Source organism: Chinchilla lanigera, unplaced genomic scaffold (genome assembly GCF_000276665.1).
Source record: "Chinchilla lanigera isolate Chin_1 unplaced genomic scaffold, ChiLan1.0 scaffold00041, whole genome shotgun sequence".
Lineage (NCBI taxonomy): Eukaryota > Metazoa > Chordata > Mammalia > Rodentia > Chinchillidae > Chinchilla > Chinchilla lanigera.
Window position 1 is genome coordinate 12516298 of NW_004955442.1, and position 12895 is coordinate 12529192.

The 12895-nt window shown below is 54.3% G+C and overlaps 2 protein-coding genes across 2 annotated transcripts in view; one reads left to right on the forward strand and one right to left on the reverse strand.

The window, feature by feature from the left end:
* Nagpa (N-acetylglucosamine-1-phosphodiester alpha-N-acetylglucosaminidase) overlaps positions 1–4307 on the forward strand; it is a 6612-nt gene extending 2305 nt beyond the window's left edge. Inside the window, exons 4-10 of the mRNA XM_005391256.2 lie at positions 790–898; positions 1225–1353; positions 1728–1933; positions 2010–2057; positions 2837–2938; positions 3023–3086; positions 3535–4307. Of these exons, the coding sequence (XP_005391313.1) occupies positions 790–898; positions 1225–1353; positions 1728–1933; positions 2010–2057; positions 2837–2938; positions 3023–3086; positions 3535–3745 (869 nt within the window). The 3' untranslated portion in view covers positions 3746–4307. The remainder of the gene's footprint in view (positions 1–789; positions 899–1224; positions 1354–1727; positions 1934–2009; positions 2058–2836; positions 2939–3022; positions 3087–3534) is intronic.
* A 7394-nt stretch (positions 4308–11701) lies between these two features.
* Positions 11702–12895, reverse strand: part of Sec14l5 (SEC14-like lipid binding 5) — a 39628-nt gene continuing 38434 nt past the window's right edge. The window contains exon 16 of the mRNA XM_005391257.2: positions 11702–12581. Coding sequence (XP_005391314.1) covers positions 12470–12581 — 112 coding nt within the window. The 3' untranslated portion in view covers positions 11702–12469. The remainder of the gene's footprint in view (positions 12582–12895) is intronic.

Here is a 12895-nt window from a genome sequence, read left to right on the forward strand (position 1 = left end):
GAACTCACGACCTTGCGCTTGCCAGGCAGGCGCTTTTGCCGCTGAGCTAAATCCCCAGCCCCCAAGAGTCTATGTTTTAAGGAATTGTTGGTAGTTGTTTTTTTTTGTTTTTTTATTTTTTTTTTTGAGACAGGGTCTCACTGAATGGCCCAGACTTGGCTCAAACTTTCAGTGCCCCTCCTTTAGCCTCCCAGAGTGCTGAGATTACAGGCGTGCACCACCATGCCTGGCTGAGCCCCCTGGGTGACTCTGATGGACACTGAAGTTGAGCAGCACTCTGATGCCGAGCACTGGGGGCCGGGGGGGTGCCCTGACCCTGATTCATGCTGTTTTAGGGTAGACAGTCAGGGAATGGCCTCACTGGATTCCCTGACTTGGATCAGAAGGAGCAAGCCGTGAAAAGGGCTCTGGGGAGTACAGTTCACAGCTAGAGGGGACAGAAAGTATAAAGGCCCTGAGGCAGAAGGTGACTGTGGAGCGGAGTCCCAGGAAGTGAGCAGGATGAGGCCAGGAGGTCGTACCAGGAGTGTGCAGTTGGTCTGTTAGCGCATCTCCACTGGAGGCTGGTGTCGCTTGGTGTACAGCAAGCCCCCTGGCTGCCAAGGTGAGGGCCGGCTGGCACAGGGCAGAGGGGAGGCGCGGAGACCAGTGAGGAGGCTGTTGTGCATCCAGGGCAGAGGCCACATGGCCTGGACTGGGGCGTGAGGAGTGATATGTGGCGAGAAGTGGGAGGCAGAGCCCTGAGGCCCCTGGAGGGCCAGATTGGCAGCCAAGCCGCTCTTCCCTCAGGTTCCTTCAGCAAGTTTGTGAACGTGATGTCAGCCAGGACAGCTGTGGGCCATGACCGTGATGGGCAGCTGGTGCTCTTCCATGCAGATGGACAGACGGAGCAGCGAGGGTGAGTTCTGAGGGCAGAGGCCTCTGGGGCTGAGCTGAGTCCCATATCATCCCGTGGCAGTGCCCTTCCGACCCACCCACTCTTGGGGATGTTGCCACGAAGCTGCCCTGGCCTCTTCGTATAAAGAGGGGCCCATAAGTCCTCCCCACTTCCAGAACTCCTCATCTTCCTCCCTTTAGGACACCTGTGCCACATACCAGCAAGCTCACAGGAGCGAAGTCTCCTGTGTTCACCTTGGGGGATTAGGATACCACAGCTCTGGGTGCCCTTGAGTCTAAGATAAGCCAGAAGTGGGGGCGCTCAACAGTGCTGCCCTTGTGCCGCAGCATCAACCTGTGGGAGATGGCGGAGTTCCTGCTGAGACAGGGTGTGGTCAACGCCATCAACCTGGACGGGGGCGGCTCTGCCACGTTTGTGCTCAATGGGACCCTGGCTAGTTACCCGTCAGATCACTGGTAAGCACACCTGAGTCTGCTTTGAAAGGTCAACGTCTAGGCCCACCTCCAGCTGAGCAATATTGAGCCCCTGCTGTGCACCAAGCTGTGGGAATTCAGAATTAAACTAGAGAGCTGAGATCCCTGTTCTCAGTACTGTCCACACCTATAAACAAGGGCCAGTTGATCAGGAAACACCTCCCTGAGGACTGTGAAATAAGAGCTGAGATTGAAGGAATGAGGAGGCAGCTGGGAGATGGGAGCACCTTGTGGGCAGAGAGTGCAGCATGTGCAAAGGCCCTGGTGTGGGAGGAGAGCAGCCCTCACCCCTGCAGTGGGGGTCAGCTCAGGCCAGCACTACAGCCTTTCCTCACACACTGCATCCCTCCCCGCAGCCAGGACAACATGTGGCGCTGTCCCCGCCACGTGTCCACCGTGGTGTGTGTACATGAGCCTCGCTGCCAGCCACCTGACTGCAGTGGCCATGGGACATGCGTGGAGGGCCACTGCGAGTGTGAGGGGCGCTTCTGGCGGGGCGCCGCTTGCAACGAGCTGGACTGCGGCCCAGCCAACTGCAGTGGCCACGGGCTGTGCACAGAAGGTGAGTGCTGCTGGGCCCGACGGCCCCGCCTCCCACCCTGCCCACCCTCACCAGCCTCCTGGTCTTGTCTTGGCAGCTGGCTGCCGCTGCGACGCTGGATGGACGGGGTCCAACTGCAGCGAAGGTGAGAGCCCCTGCTCCCCCTCCCGGCCCCAGCAGACCCTAGTGACTCCAAGCTCTTTACCTGCCTGTGTCCTACCTTCTGCTTGGAAAGTTGCCTCTTCTCTGTGACTATTCACATGTAGGTCTCTGCAGGAGGCCAGTGCAGAGGGACACATCTGTAATCCCCGCCCTCTGGGAGGCTGAGACAGGAGGCTCACTAGTTTGAGTCTATTCTGGGCAATTTAGGAACTTAGTGGGACCCTGTCTCAAAATTTTGAAAAGGCTGAGGACATAGCTTATTCGGAAGGGCCTGGGGTCAGATACTGCATGAAAAAACCTGTGTGAGTTTCCTATGGCTGCTGTAGCATATTCCACAAAGCAGGTGACCAGAGTCAAAGTAGGGGCCGCAAGTGAAGGATCATGGGTGGGGGCCACACTGCCCCTCACAGCCCCAGGAAAGGAGACTTCTGCCTGGAGGCAGCTCCCCTGGCTTCTAGGGCTTGGGTGGCATCTGTCTAGTCTCAGCCACTTACTTTCTCTCTTTCTCTCCTCATTCTCCTGTTCTCTCATAAGAACCCCAGGTCATAAGTGAGGCTCTGGGGTTTAAATCCAGAGTGATGTCATCTTGAGGTCCTTGATTTAACGACACTGCACAGACCCTGTTTCCAGGTCAGGTCTCATTCAGGATCCAGCCGAGGGGAGCAAGGGGCTCCTCCTTCAGCCCAGCTCTGCACACTGCTGGGGCCCATCTTTCCTTCAGAGAATGGCCTTGACCTCTGTCCTCCTGTCTCCCCTCTGCAGAGTGTCCCCTTGGCTGGTATGGGCCAGGCTGCCAGAAGCCTTGCCAGTGTGAGCACCAGTGTCCTTGTGACCCCCAGATGGGAAACTGTAGCATCTCTCAAGGTACAGGGCCCCTTGGGACCTTGGGGACAGGGAGGCTGAGCCCCTACCTCCTGCAGCCCTTAGCCTGTCTCTGATGTCTTGCAGTGAAGCAGTGTCTGCAGCCATTGGAGGTCACCCCGAGGGCAGGAGAGCTCTCCTTTTTCTCCAGGTGGGTGCTTTGGTGGAAGCTGGGTCTCCTCCCGCTGGCCTGTGAACGTGGTGTCTATCCAGGCTGTGTGAGGCCAGGAAGTATTATCGGGGGATACAGGTAGCATTTCTGCTTTGTAAGCAGGGGGACAGTCTCAGCTGAGGCTGGCAGCCTCCTGACAGTGTAGAAAGCTGATAGGAAGGGTCTGCAGGTCCCAGCCCCAATGGGAGCCAAGGCACAAGGCCATGGACTTCGACTCCCTGGCCTCAGAGACTCGTGACTCCTTTTCTCAGCTCAGACCCACTGCAGACTCCAGGGCCTGTGGGACTTCTTTCTGACACTCTGAATGCTCAGACTTGGTGCTGCTGGTTGCTTTGTTTTCAGCACAGGCGATCTCATTTGACCAGTGTGGGCCCTGGAGGGCCCCGCCTGCTACCTGGCCCCCTACTGGGTCTCTCTTTGTCCCCAGGACCAGCTGGCTGGCCCTCACCCTGACCCTGGTGTTCCTGCTCGTGCTCAGCACTGTGGCCAATGTATCCTTCCTGCTGAGCACCAGGGCAGAGAGGAACCGGCACCTGGATGGAGACTACGTGTACCACCCACTGCAGGAAATGAATGGGGAGCTCCTGGCCACCGAAAAGGAGCAGCCTGGGGACACCCACAACCCCTTCAGGGACTGACTCCAGAGCCACCCAGGTAGCCTGTCCAAAGGCTCATATCTGCACGATCCAGCTTCGGCAGGGGCGCGTCCAGAGCCACTGATGGGGGCCCTGCAGGTGGCTTCTGCCCCCAGCACTGCAGCCAAGCTCCTGATGGTAGCTGTGCCCCAGCCTTCACCTGTCTGCTGTGGCGCGTGCCACCCCAGCAATACAATGTCCCAGAGAGACCACACCTGCTTCCCCACCTGCCTGTATCTGCTGCTCAGAGACCTGTCCCCTAGGGGGCCTGTGCCGCTGCCAGAGAGGCCCCAGTCTCACTGATGGAGTTGTGGTGGGCCAATCCCAGCCACTGCACCGCACAGGGGTGAGTTACAGGTCTGAGTCTCCCTTTCTGGCTGCGTCATGCTGACCTCATCACAGATTTGCTGGCTAGAATTGTCTTGCCGGCATAGGAAGCTCCTCAGGAGAAGGACCAGCAGGAGGGATGGTGTCGCCCAGCTTATAGACCTGCTGTTTCGTCTTCCTACTGCCAGAGGATTTTTCTATCACTTGAATAAATTGGTACTAAACTGTCACCAGGAAATGTGAGAGTTCTGAGCCTGGATATGGGACCCTGGGGTCCTCACAGGTGGGCTAGTGCTCTTCTAGCACACAGGTCACTTTCAGGTGGGGCCAAGGGCCTGTGTTTCCAGCAAGCCCCAGATTCTATTGGTGCCTGTCGATCACGTACTGATAGCAGGGGTTCCTCTTCATCCTCACTGTATTTCATAGAATTTGAGTTGGTCACCTATGGTTTTTGTTTTTGTGGTACTGGGGATTGAACTCAAGGCCTTTGCACTGAAATATCTCCCCAGTCCTTTTTAAATTTTTTTTATTTTGAGCCAGGGTCTCACTCAGTTGCCATCCTCTTGCCTCACCCTCACAGAGTGACTGTCACAACCCTCCTCTGCCTCAACTGGGGTTACAGGCATGCACCAGCATGGGCTTAGTCACCTCCGTTTAGGGTCAGGGAGTCCGCACAAACTCCAGCTTGGTTTCTTCTTAGAAGCGAGCACTCCAGCAGCCCTGGCCAAGCGGTGACTGTCTCCCTGGTCAGAGCTGCCCTCTGAGCATCGCAGACCCAATAGTCGCTTCTGTCTCTGATTTGTCCAGCCCTGGGAATGTCAGAGCTTGTCACTGGTGACCCATATATGGGCTTCAAAAAGCCTGTGAGGTCCAGGCTCTGTGCAGCCCTTTTTTTTTTTTTTTGGTCACTGTGTAACTTTTTTAGGTGAGAGCATGAGGCACACAGCTTTCAGCAGATTGTCAAGTAGCCTCAGGCCCCTGAATGTGGACGTTCAGTTATCTGTTGCCATGTGACACTTAAAAACTTCAGGGGCACAAAGCAACCAGTTATTTTAAGAAATTTCTCTCTGTCATGCTTTGGGGTCACCTGCGGCATTCCACTGACCTGGGATGCAATCAGTGATTTCAGCTGTGCTCATGTGTGTCCATGATCAGCCAGCAGAAAGCTGCCTGGCCTGGGATGTGACAGCTCGGCTCTGCAGGGTGTCTCATCTTTCAGAAGGCCAGATCAGGCGTGGGGCTCAAGATGCAGGTGGGTCCGAGAGAAGGAAGCAGAGGGAGACACCTTTGTGAAGAGGAAGAGGTGTGCAGGACCACCTCTCCTAACTGATGTCTCACTTTGCCACCTTCTGTTGGGTAAAGGAGGTCACCAGACCAACTCAGATTCAGGGGATGCAGCCTCCGCCTCCTGAGAGGCTGTGAGAGAGGGCACCTGATGGGCATATTCCTATAAGTAGTTCCCAAGCCTGACTGCAGGTTGAAGTATATTCCCCTGGAATGTTATACAGTTCCAGACACTGGGCCCTGTCCAGACATGCTGAGTCAGAATCTTGGGGAATGGAAGGGGATCTTGCATTTAGCAGGAGCGCCCCTTAGGAGCCTGAGGCAGTAGCCTCAGTGACAGACTGTCCTGAATACATCTGTGAAGATGTATTCATCTTTGAAAGGACATTTGACCTTTGAAAGGACATTTTTGTCCTTTGCTGTGCTGGAAGCTGAGATGAGTAAGTGACAGTACCATGCACTGGCCCAGGGGGAGCACAGCCACACCTGAAGAGGGTCCCCGGCTAAGTAACTTAGATGTACAGGGCAATGTGAACCTCCCCAAGGCCCTATGGGATTGTTTTGTGGTTGACAGGCCCAGGAAGTGAACTCAGAGCCTTCACACGGAGTCGTAGCCCTAGGCTTTTTTATTTTCTGAGATGGGTCTCGCTAAGTTTCCCAGGCTGGACTTGAATGTACAATGGAGGCTGCCTCAGCATCCCAACGTGTTGGGATTTAATCTGTCATAAGAATAACCACTATTTTTGCTGAAAAACATCCAGGCCCTCTTCCTTTAATAACCACCCTGACTTAGGCTGGGCCCCCAGAAACAAGGCTTGGAGAGCAAGAACCTGGGACAAGGCCATAAGAGCAAGTGGTTCATTTGGGAGAGGACCCCAGGAGCACTGGTGAGGAACAGAAATAGAAGGCAGCCGGGACAGGTGCACTAATGATCAGGGGACTGACGCGGGCAGGGGCCTCAGTGCTTCCGGAGACCTTAGGAAACTGTACCACATGCCTCAGTTGTATCGCTGGAGGTCAAGGGAGCTGGGGTGTGTAGCAGCCTGCACTCATTCATCACAAGTCATAGCTGCTCCTGGGGTCATTTCCACAGGGACAAAGGGTATACTGCCACCAGAGGCAGCCATTGGAGAGGAAGGTGTGGATTCATGGGTCAGGCAGCCTTCCGTGGACAAACTGTGGACCACAGTCCCTGCAGCCCAGTGTGCCTGAGAGTTCTGTGCATGTGACAGTTATCCCCATGATGCATGTCAGTGTCTGCACAGCCCTTCATGGAACTTAAGCTTTGGGAGGGACCCCAGATGGGTTCTGATTGGAGCCAGGGGCAGGCTGTCTTTGAACCATGAAACTCAAAGCAAAATTTGAGTGTGTGTATCCACAGCTCTTGCTAGCTTCTGAAAGGAATCTGTCTCAGAAGAAGCTGCCCCAGGAAGTTCTCTCAGGCTTCAAATTGTGCTTCTTTATGGGTGCCCTGGTGGGGATGGAACTGACAGAGGGGAGGGGACGTGGATGGGAGAAGTTTGCAGCAGCCCCTGCCTCTGGGCTCTGTGGGAGCCACAGCCTCCTGTCCTTCCAAGCCCCAGCAAGTATCCATGCAGCTTCCGGGGCCAAGACCCATGCATGAGGTCCCAGAGGTCTGCACCCAGGCACAGCCTCTGGGCCACTAGGGAGCCCTGGGCCTGTTTCGTCCTCTCTGGCCTAGGCCCAAGGAGGCCTCCAGGGAGGATCAGTGGCTCAGACAGACGTCAGCAGAGACCTGCAGCTAAGCCCTGATCCCAGTTCTCATCCCTTCGGGAGCTGTCCTCCCAGGTGGGCTGTCCTTTCTCCATACCCAAGGTACCCACAGGTCAGCTGGCCGTTCCTCTGAGATCTGTTGCCTGCACTCAGGAGAAACCCACAGAATCATAGCGAGTGGTGCATTATCCCCTTGCCCTCAGCTGCATGTGCGGGCAGAAGTTGGGCAGACAGGTGGCCCTAAGGCCATCCCACGAAGGAGCCACACCTCCTCTGCCCTTCCAGCTGACAGTCCATGGCCTCCCACCCTTCCAGAGTCCTGTGATGTATGTGGCAGCCAGTGCCCCTGCTTTGTGCCCCCACAGGCTGTGGGAAAGACAGACGGTACTTGAGGAGGAGCCTTCACACCATTCTGACGTCAGGACTGTGGCTGCCCCAAACCCCAGAGCATAGGGCAGAGCAGCCCAGGAAGGATGGAGCACAGATCTCACTTCCCCTGGACACCTGGGCCATCCAGATCCATGGGCAGGGTGAGCAAGCTTGGGACTCTGCACAGCACACCACTGATAAACTGTCAACTGTTTACATGCGGCATGGACAAGTGAGAGATTACACAGCATCCCCCCGAATCTACATCCACCCAGAACCTCTGCAGGGTCTTTGGAAATAGGGCCTTTTTGTTGTCTGATGGTAGCAAAGTTTGTTAAAGGTAGGAAAAGAAACAGGCTCTGCAGAGCGAGTTTGGACCAAGTAAAAGCAGGAAAAGAAGCACAGGCTACAGCGTGAGGGGCCCCAGCGTGCAAGACAGAGTGGCCATGGACTCGGGCTCTTTGCAGATGTAATTAGCTAAGGATCTCCAGACAACGACATAGAATGAACCTCAAACTGGTGTCCCTGTAAGAAGAGACACATGAGGAAACTGTGACAAGAGACAGAGGCTGGAGGGGTGGGGCCACAGGCCTGGAAACTCCCGCAGCCACCAGTTCTAAGCGCTCCCCCCACTTATGGTAATTTGTTACAGCCCCAGAAACTTTAAATAGATCTGATTTCATACATGATAAGTGTGATCCCACCCCAAAGAGGTGCACACCTGTAATCCCAGCACTCTGGAAAACTGAGGCAAGAGGATCACACGTTTGAGGCCAGCCTGGGAAACTTAGAAATTTAGAGAGACCCTATCTCAAGAAAAAGAAAATTAAAATTAAAGGGCTAGGGATGTAGCTCAGTGTGAAGGCCCTGAGGTCAATCCCTAGTAGCACCAAAACAACGTGTGACTCCCTATATAACAATCCTCAGCCCCTCAGGGATGGTCCTGCCCTGTTGAGAATGCTCCTAGAGTCTCAAAAAGCAGCATCTGATCAATTCTCCAATAAGCCAAGGGCAACAGCAGGGTTTGGGGAAAGTCCATAACAGGAAGCTCCAAATGTCAAATGTTTAAAGCCTCTGGTGGCACAAAAGATCAGCCACACAAGAAATATCCCACTTTGCTGGCCGCAACAGACTGTTGAATATTATTTTCATTGAACACTTAATTGTGTGAAGGGGAGGGGAATTCCCAGAGAGTGTGGGAGGGTAGGAAAAAGATAAAAAACGAGAACAACCTGAAGCTCTTCTTATTTCCATATCCTGAGAAAAATTCTCTTCATGGCTGAGGGGACTACCTCTCAGAATGATGTATGCCCTTAGCCAGGCATGGTGGCACAGACGTGTAATCCCAGCATCCTGGGAGGCTGAAGCAGGAGGATCCCAAGTTTGCATGGGTAATTTAACAACTTAGGGAGATCCTGTCTCAAAATTTAAAAAAAAAAAAAAGATAAAGGATGTAGCCCCATGGGGATGGCCCTTGGTTCCATCCTCAGTATCACAAAATAACGACAATCATAGTAACGTTCTTTCCAATTAGAAAGTTTGTCCAGAACACAAGCAGCTTCTAAAAGGGCAGGTGCCCAGCTCTCAGGGCACCAGTGTCTTGACCATGTTCTGGATGCCACCAAACTCACAACCACCAGTGGGTAGCACTTTGGGAAGGAGCCTGAGGTCTTTGGACGGGAGACACAAAACAGAATTACCACAGACATTTATTGAACGCTTTCTGTATGCAAGACATTGTGCTAAAGACTCTGCAGCCACTCTCATTTTGTTCCACTGCAACCCAATGAGGTAGGCACTGCTGTCCCCATTAACAAATGAGGAATCTGAGGCACTGAGAGGTTACGTCAGTCGAGGTTATACAGCTATGAAAGGAAGGCTGGGTTTTCAACCCCAGTCTAAATCCCACACCCAGGCTCCTAAACACCCCTGTCGTGGTGCTCTGGGTGGTTCTGACCTGGTCAGGATGAAGGGATAAACAGGATGGAGAGAGAAGCCCAAGCCAGGCTGCTTCCAGGCCCTGTGTCTTGGGGAAACTTAAAGATCAAAGCCTGACAGCCCCTTCCTAGGCTAGTTTTCACTGCAGGCTCCCCAAAGCAAGACAGCCTGGGACGATGCTTTGCATGGGTTTCAGAGACCTCCTCACGGAGCACCAAGCAGACACTGCCATGGACCTCTCTGCTGGGGCTGGAGCCCAGCTCCCCTTTTCCATGGGGGAACTGTCCTTCCAGTCCCTATCACTCCTGCAGGGAACTTCAGTCAAGGATCCCAGCCCCCTGGCCCTGTGGTCAAGTATACACATGTAACCGGAGCAGAGCCCATCAGAATTTTCCATGGGATCTTCAATGGAAAAGTGCCTTTCACCATCTTAGAAACTGCAAGCCCTATGGGGACAGATTTGGGGCTGCTAGCAGCCCCCTTTCTCCCCAGGTGGGAAAAAGAATGAGACCATTGTGCAAAGGGACACAGCGTCAAGAGTTCTGGGTGCAGCTGAGAGGCCTGGGGACATTGGGCTCCTGGATCCAGCCATACCTGAAACAAGACCCTTCCTCAGATATCCCAGACTCAGGACCAAGAAATTCCTCCTGTTGTTTAAGTCTATGTTTAGCTGGGGCAGGGTGGTGGGGAAAACCTGAGGTTTCTTACCCCTGCCTCTGGCTGAACTGTGGCCCAGCAGATCCTCCTCTCTGCAATCAGCAAGTCTAGCTTCCCCCACTGAAAGGCTTCTCTTTCACTAGACAATAAAGATGCAGAGAGCATCAAGATAGCTTATCCCAAAATATTTCTAGGGTAGCTTCTAGCCTCTAGGTTTGAGAGACAAGCTAGACATTCTTTAAGAGCACTGAAAACATTACAAACTGTTCTCAGTGGGAGATGCTTAGTGACATGGGACCACTTAGCTTTGAGAATGTCTCCCTCCAGTCATTCTCACCCCCGCTCACGCACACAGGGCACACACACGGCCACAGCGCAGAGCTGTGTTCTGTTCCTGTACCCAAGAAGCAGGAGCGCCAGCAGGGCTGCAACGGGCCCTGGAGGGCGCAGTGCTTCCAAGGACAGGCCTTTCCCACTGCTCTGTGTTTGGGGCTGAGGTTGGTGTGGGAACCTGTCCTTGTTCTCCTTGCCCCATCATACTGTGCTCGTATCAGAGTGAGTGTGCCCGTAGTTGTAAACCCAGCCCTTGGCCCAGTGATTCTGCCAGACGAGTCCCCACTCTAAGCAAGGCTAAGGGAAAAGAGTAACAGCCGAGCCTCCCGCCCCTGCACTGGTACCCAGCTTCAGACAGAGCAGGCAGTGAGCCCTTTCCAGCAGATGTCGAGGGCCAGAGGTGGGGGCTGGGCGCAAGGTGGCAGGGTGGCAGGTCTGTGGTCCCTTGACCCAAGAGCATGGTGATGATGCCTTCAGGTGGCAACAGTGGCCCCATTTTGTTACCACTACCAAATGCCTAAGGGAGATCAGAAATGCTTATTTCCATGTGAAATGCCATAATTTTTTAACCACTCTCTAGGCAAAAGGCAAAAACCCTAAAAGCAAGCCAAAACTGGCAGCAGGATGACAGTCAGTGACCTCTGACCTGCTGTCTTTTTGGAGGGGCGACAGTGCCAGGAAAATACAGGAGAAATGTCCTCAGGGCCCAAGGAGCAATAAGACTCATGAGTACTAGCTGGAGAAAGTCATGCCAGTGGTAGAGCTGGTTCTTAAGTCAGAGTATTCCAATGGGAGCCATGACCCCATGTTGTGAGCCTGGATCCAGCCTTACCTGAAGCCTAAGAGCTCCTGGTTTAACCAGTTACATGCACTCATGAATGGTCACCCTTTTGTGTTTACGCCATTGGGAGGTGGATTTCTGTGGCTTACAGCCACAGCAGGTCATAATTAAACAGGTCCCTGGGAGAGAAAGGGACCTCCAGAGGGGTGCAGAGAGAGCCCAAGTCATCTCATCGCTGCCTGGAACTTGGCAGGAGCCCTAGGCTGCCCCATCCTCTCCAAGTCACAGTGGTCAGGGTCAGGCCCTCCCAGCCAAGAGCTGGAAGATGGATTTCCAGTCTAAGGGAAACCCCTTCCCCCAGAAACCACAGCCTTCACTTTTGTCACAGCCCATGTGCATGTGCAAGGACACAGGCCACTGTTAGGCAATCAAATGCTGAGATGACCACCAGTCCTTTCTGCCTGTCAGGTATCTTTTCCTCCTTCTTTTTTTTTTTTTTTTTTTTTTTGAGAGGGTCTCACTATGCAGTTCAGGCTACCCTGAACTCACAGTATTTCTCCTGCCTCAGCCTCCTGGGTGCTGGGATTACAGACCTGCGCCACCACGCCTCGCCTTCTCTTTCTGAGATGAGAGACCCAGTATTCCTTGAGGGACCGTCTTACACTGTTCAGGTCATGTGACTGACACCAGGCCAGGCACATGATCCATTCTGACCAATTCATGCACTGAAGCCCACCCCTGAGAGTCACAGTGATTTGTCCAGGTTGGACACATAAATCTGCTGGCCAATCAACATTCTCCATTCCCTGGCAACCATGATTGGTTCAGGAATGTCTTTGGCCCCAGCAGACTGGTAAGAGGCAATTCTCAGAGGTGGACCAGAACTTTGGAGAGAGAGGGGTTCCTTTCCACACTGAACAGAGAAGAGAGGAGGGCACCCAATGGTGATGGGTACCCTACATGGGGAAAGCCCACAGGAGAAGGAAGCCAACCCAGAGAGAGCAGAGCAATGGTGAGAAGGACTGGTCCAAGGAGACCTAGAGGTGGCTGGATTCACACGCCTTGGCCTTTCCTTAACACCAAGTCCAAAAGAGATGGTTCTGGCCTTGGAGCATCAGAGCCCTGACTTGGGGGTCATGCCTCACACAGGCCGAGCACAAGATTCTTGCCATCTGGTCCAGACACCCCAACTTTGGCAGCAGCTAGACCGGACACTCCAGCCTACACATTCTCCCGGGCCTCTCGGCAAGCTGGCCTCCTGCACTGAACACTTCTAGATGTGGCCCTGCAGGGCTCTGAGCCGGCTATCTGGAGACCAGGGAGCTGCGGTGAGACTGGCTGGAAGAGGAGGACGAGGTGGCGGCACTGAGCTGGGAGAAGCCGCTGGTGCAGGATTCCAGGCTGGACATGGAGCCCCTGGGGAGGAAGGTACGGAAAAGTTACCTTCTGGTGCAAAAGCTGTTGGAGCTGCAAACAAGGCCCCAGGGCTCATTCCACAAGGGGCCCAGGCCTGCGCTGAGGGAAAAGTCTGTGACGCCGTGATGAGAAATGAAGCATCCTCACGCCCCTGCACTCCTGCCCGACAGTGCCCACGACTGTGCAGAGGCTTCGTTGACCTGGGCCCTAGTGGGGCCAGAAGCCCCCCAGCCTGGGGAGGCCCAGCCCCAGCTCATACCCCCCACTCTTTGCAGTCAAACTGGGCCTCGTTCCAGCTCCTCTGACCAGTCTCT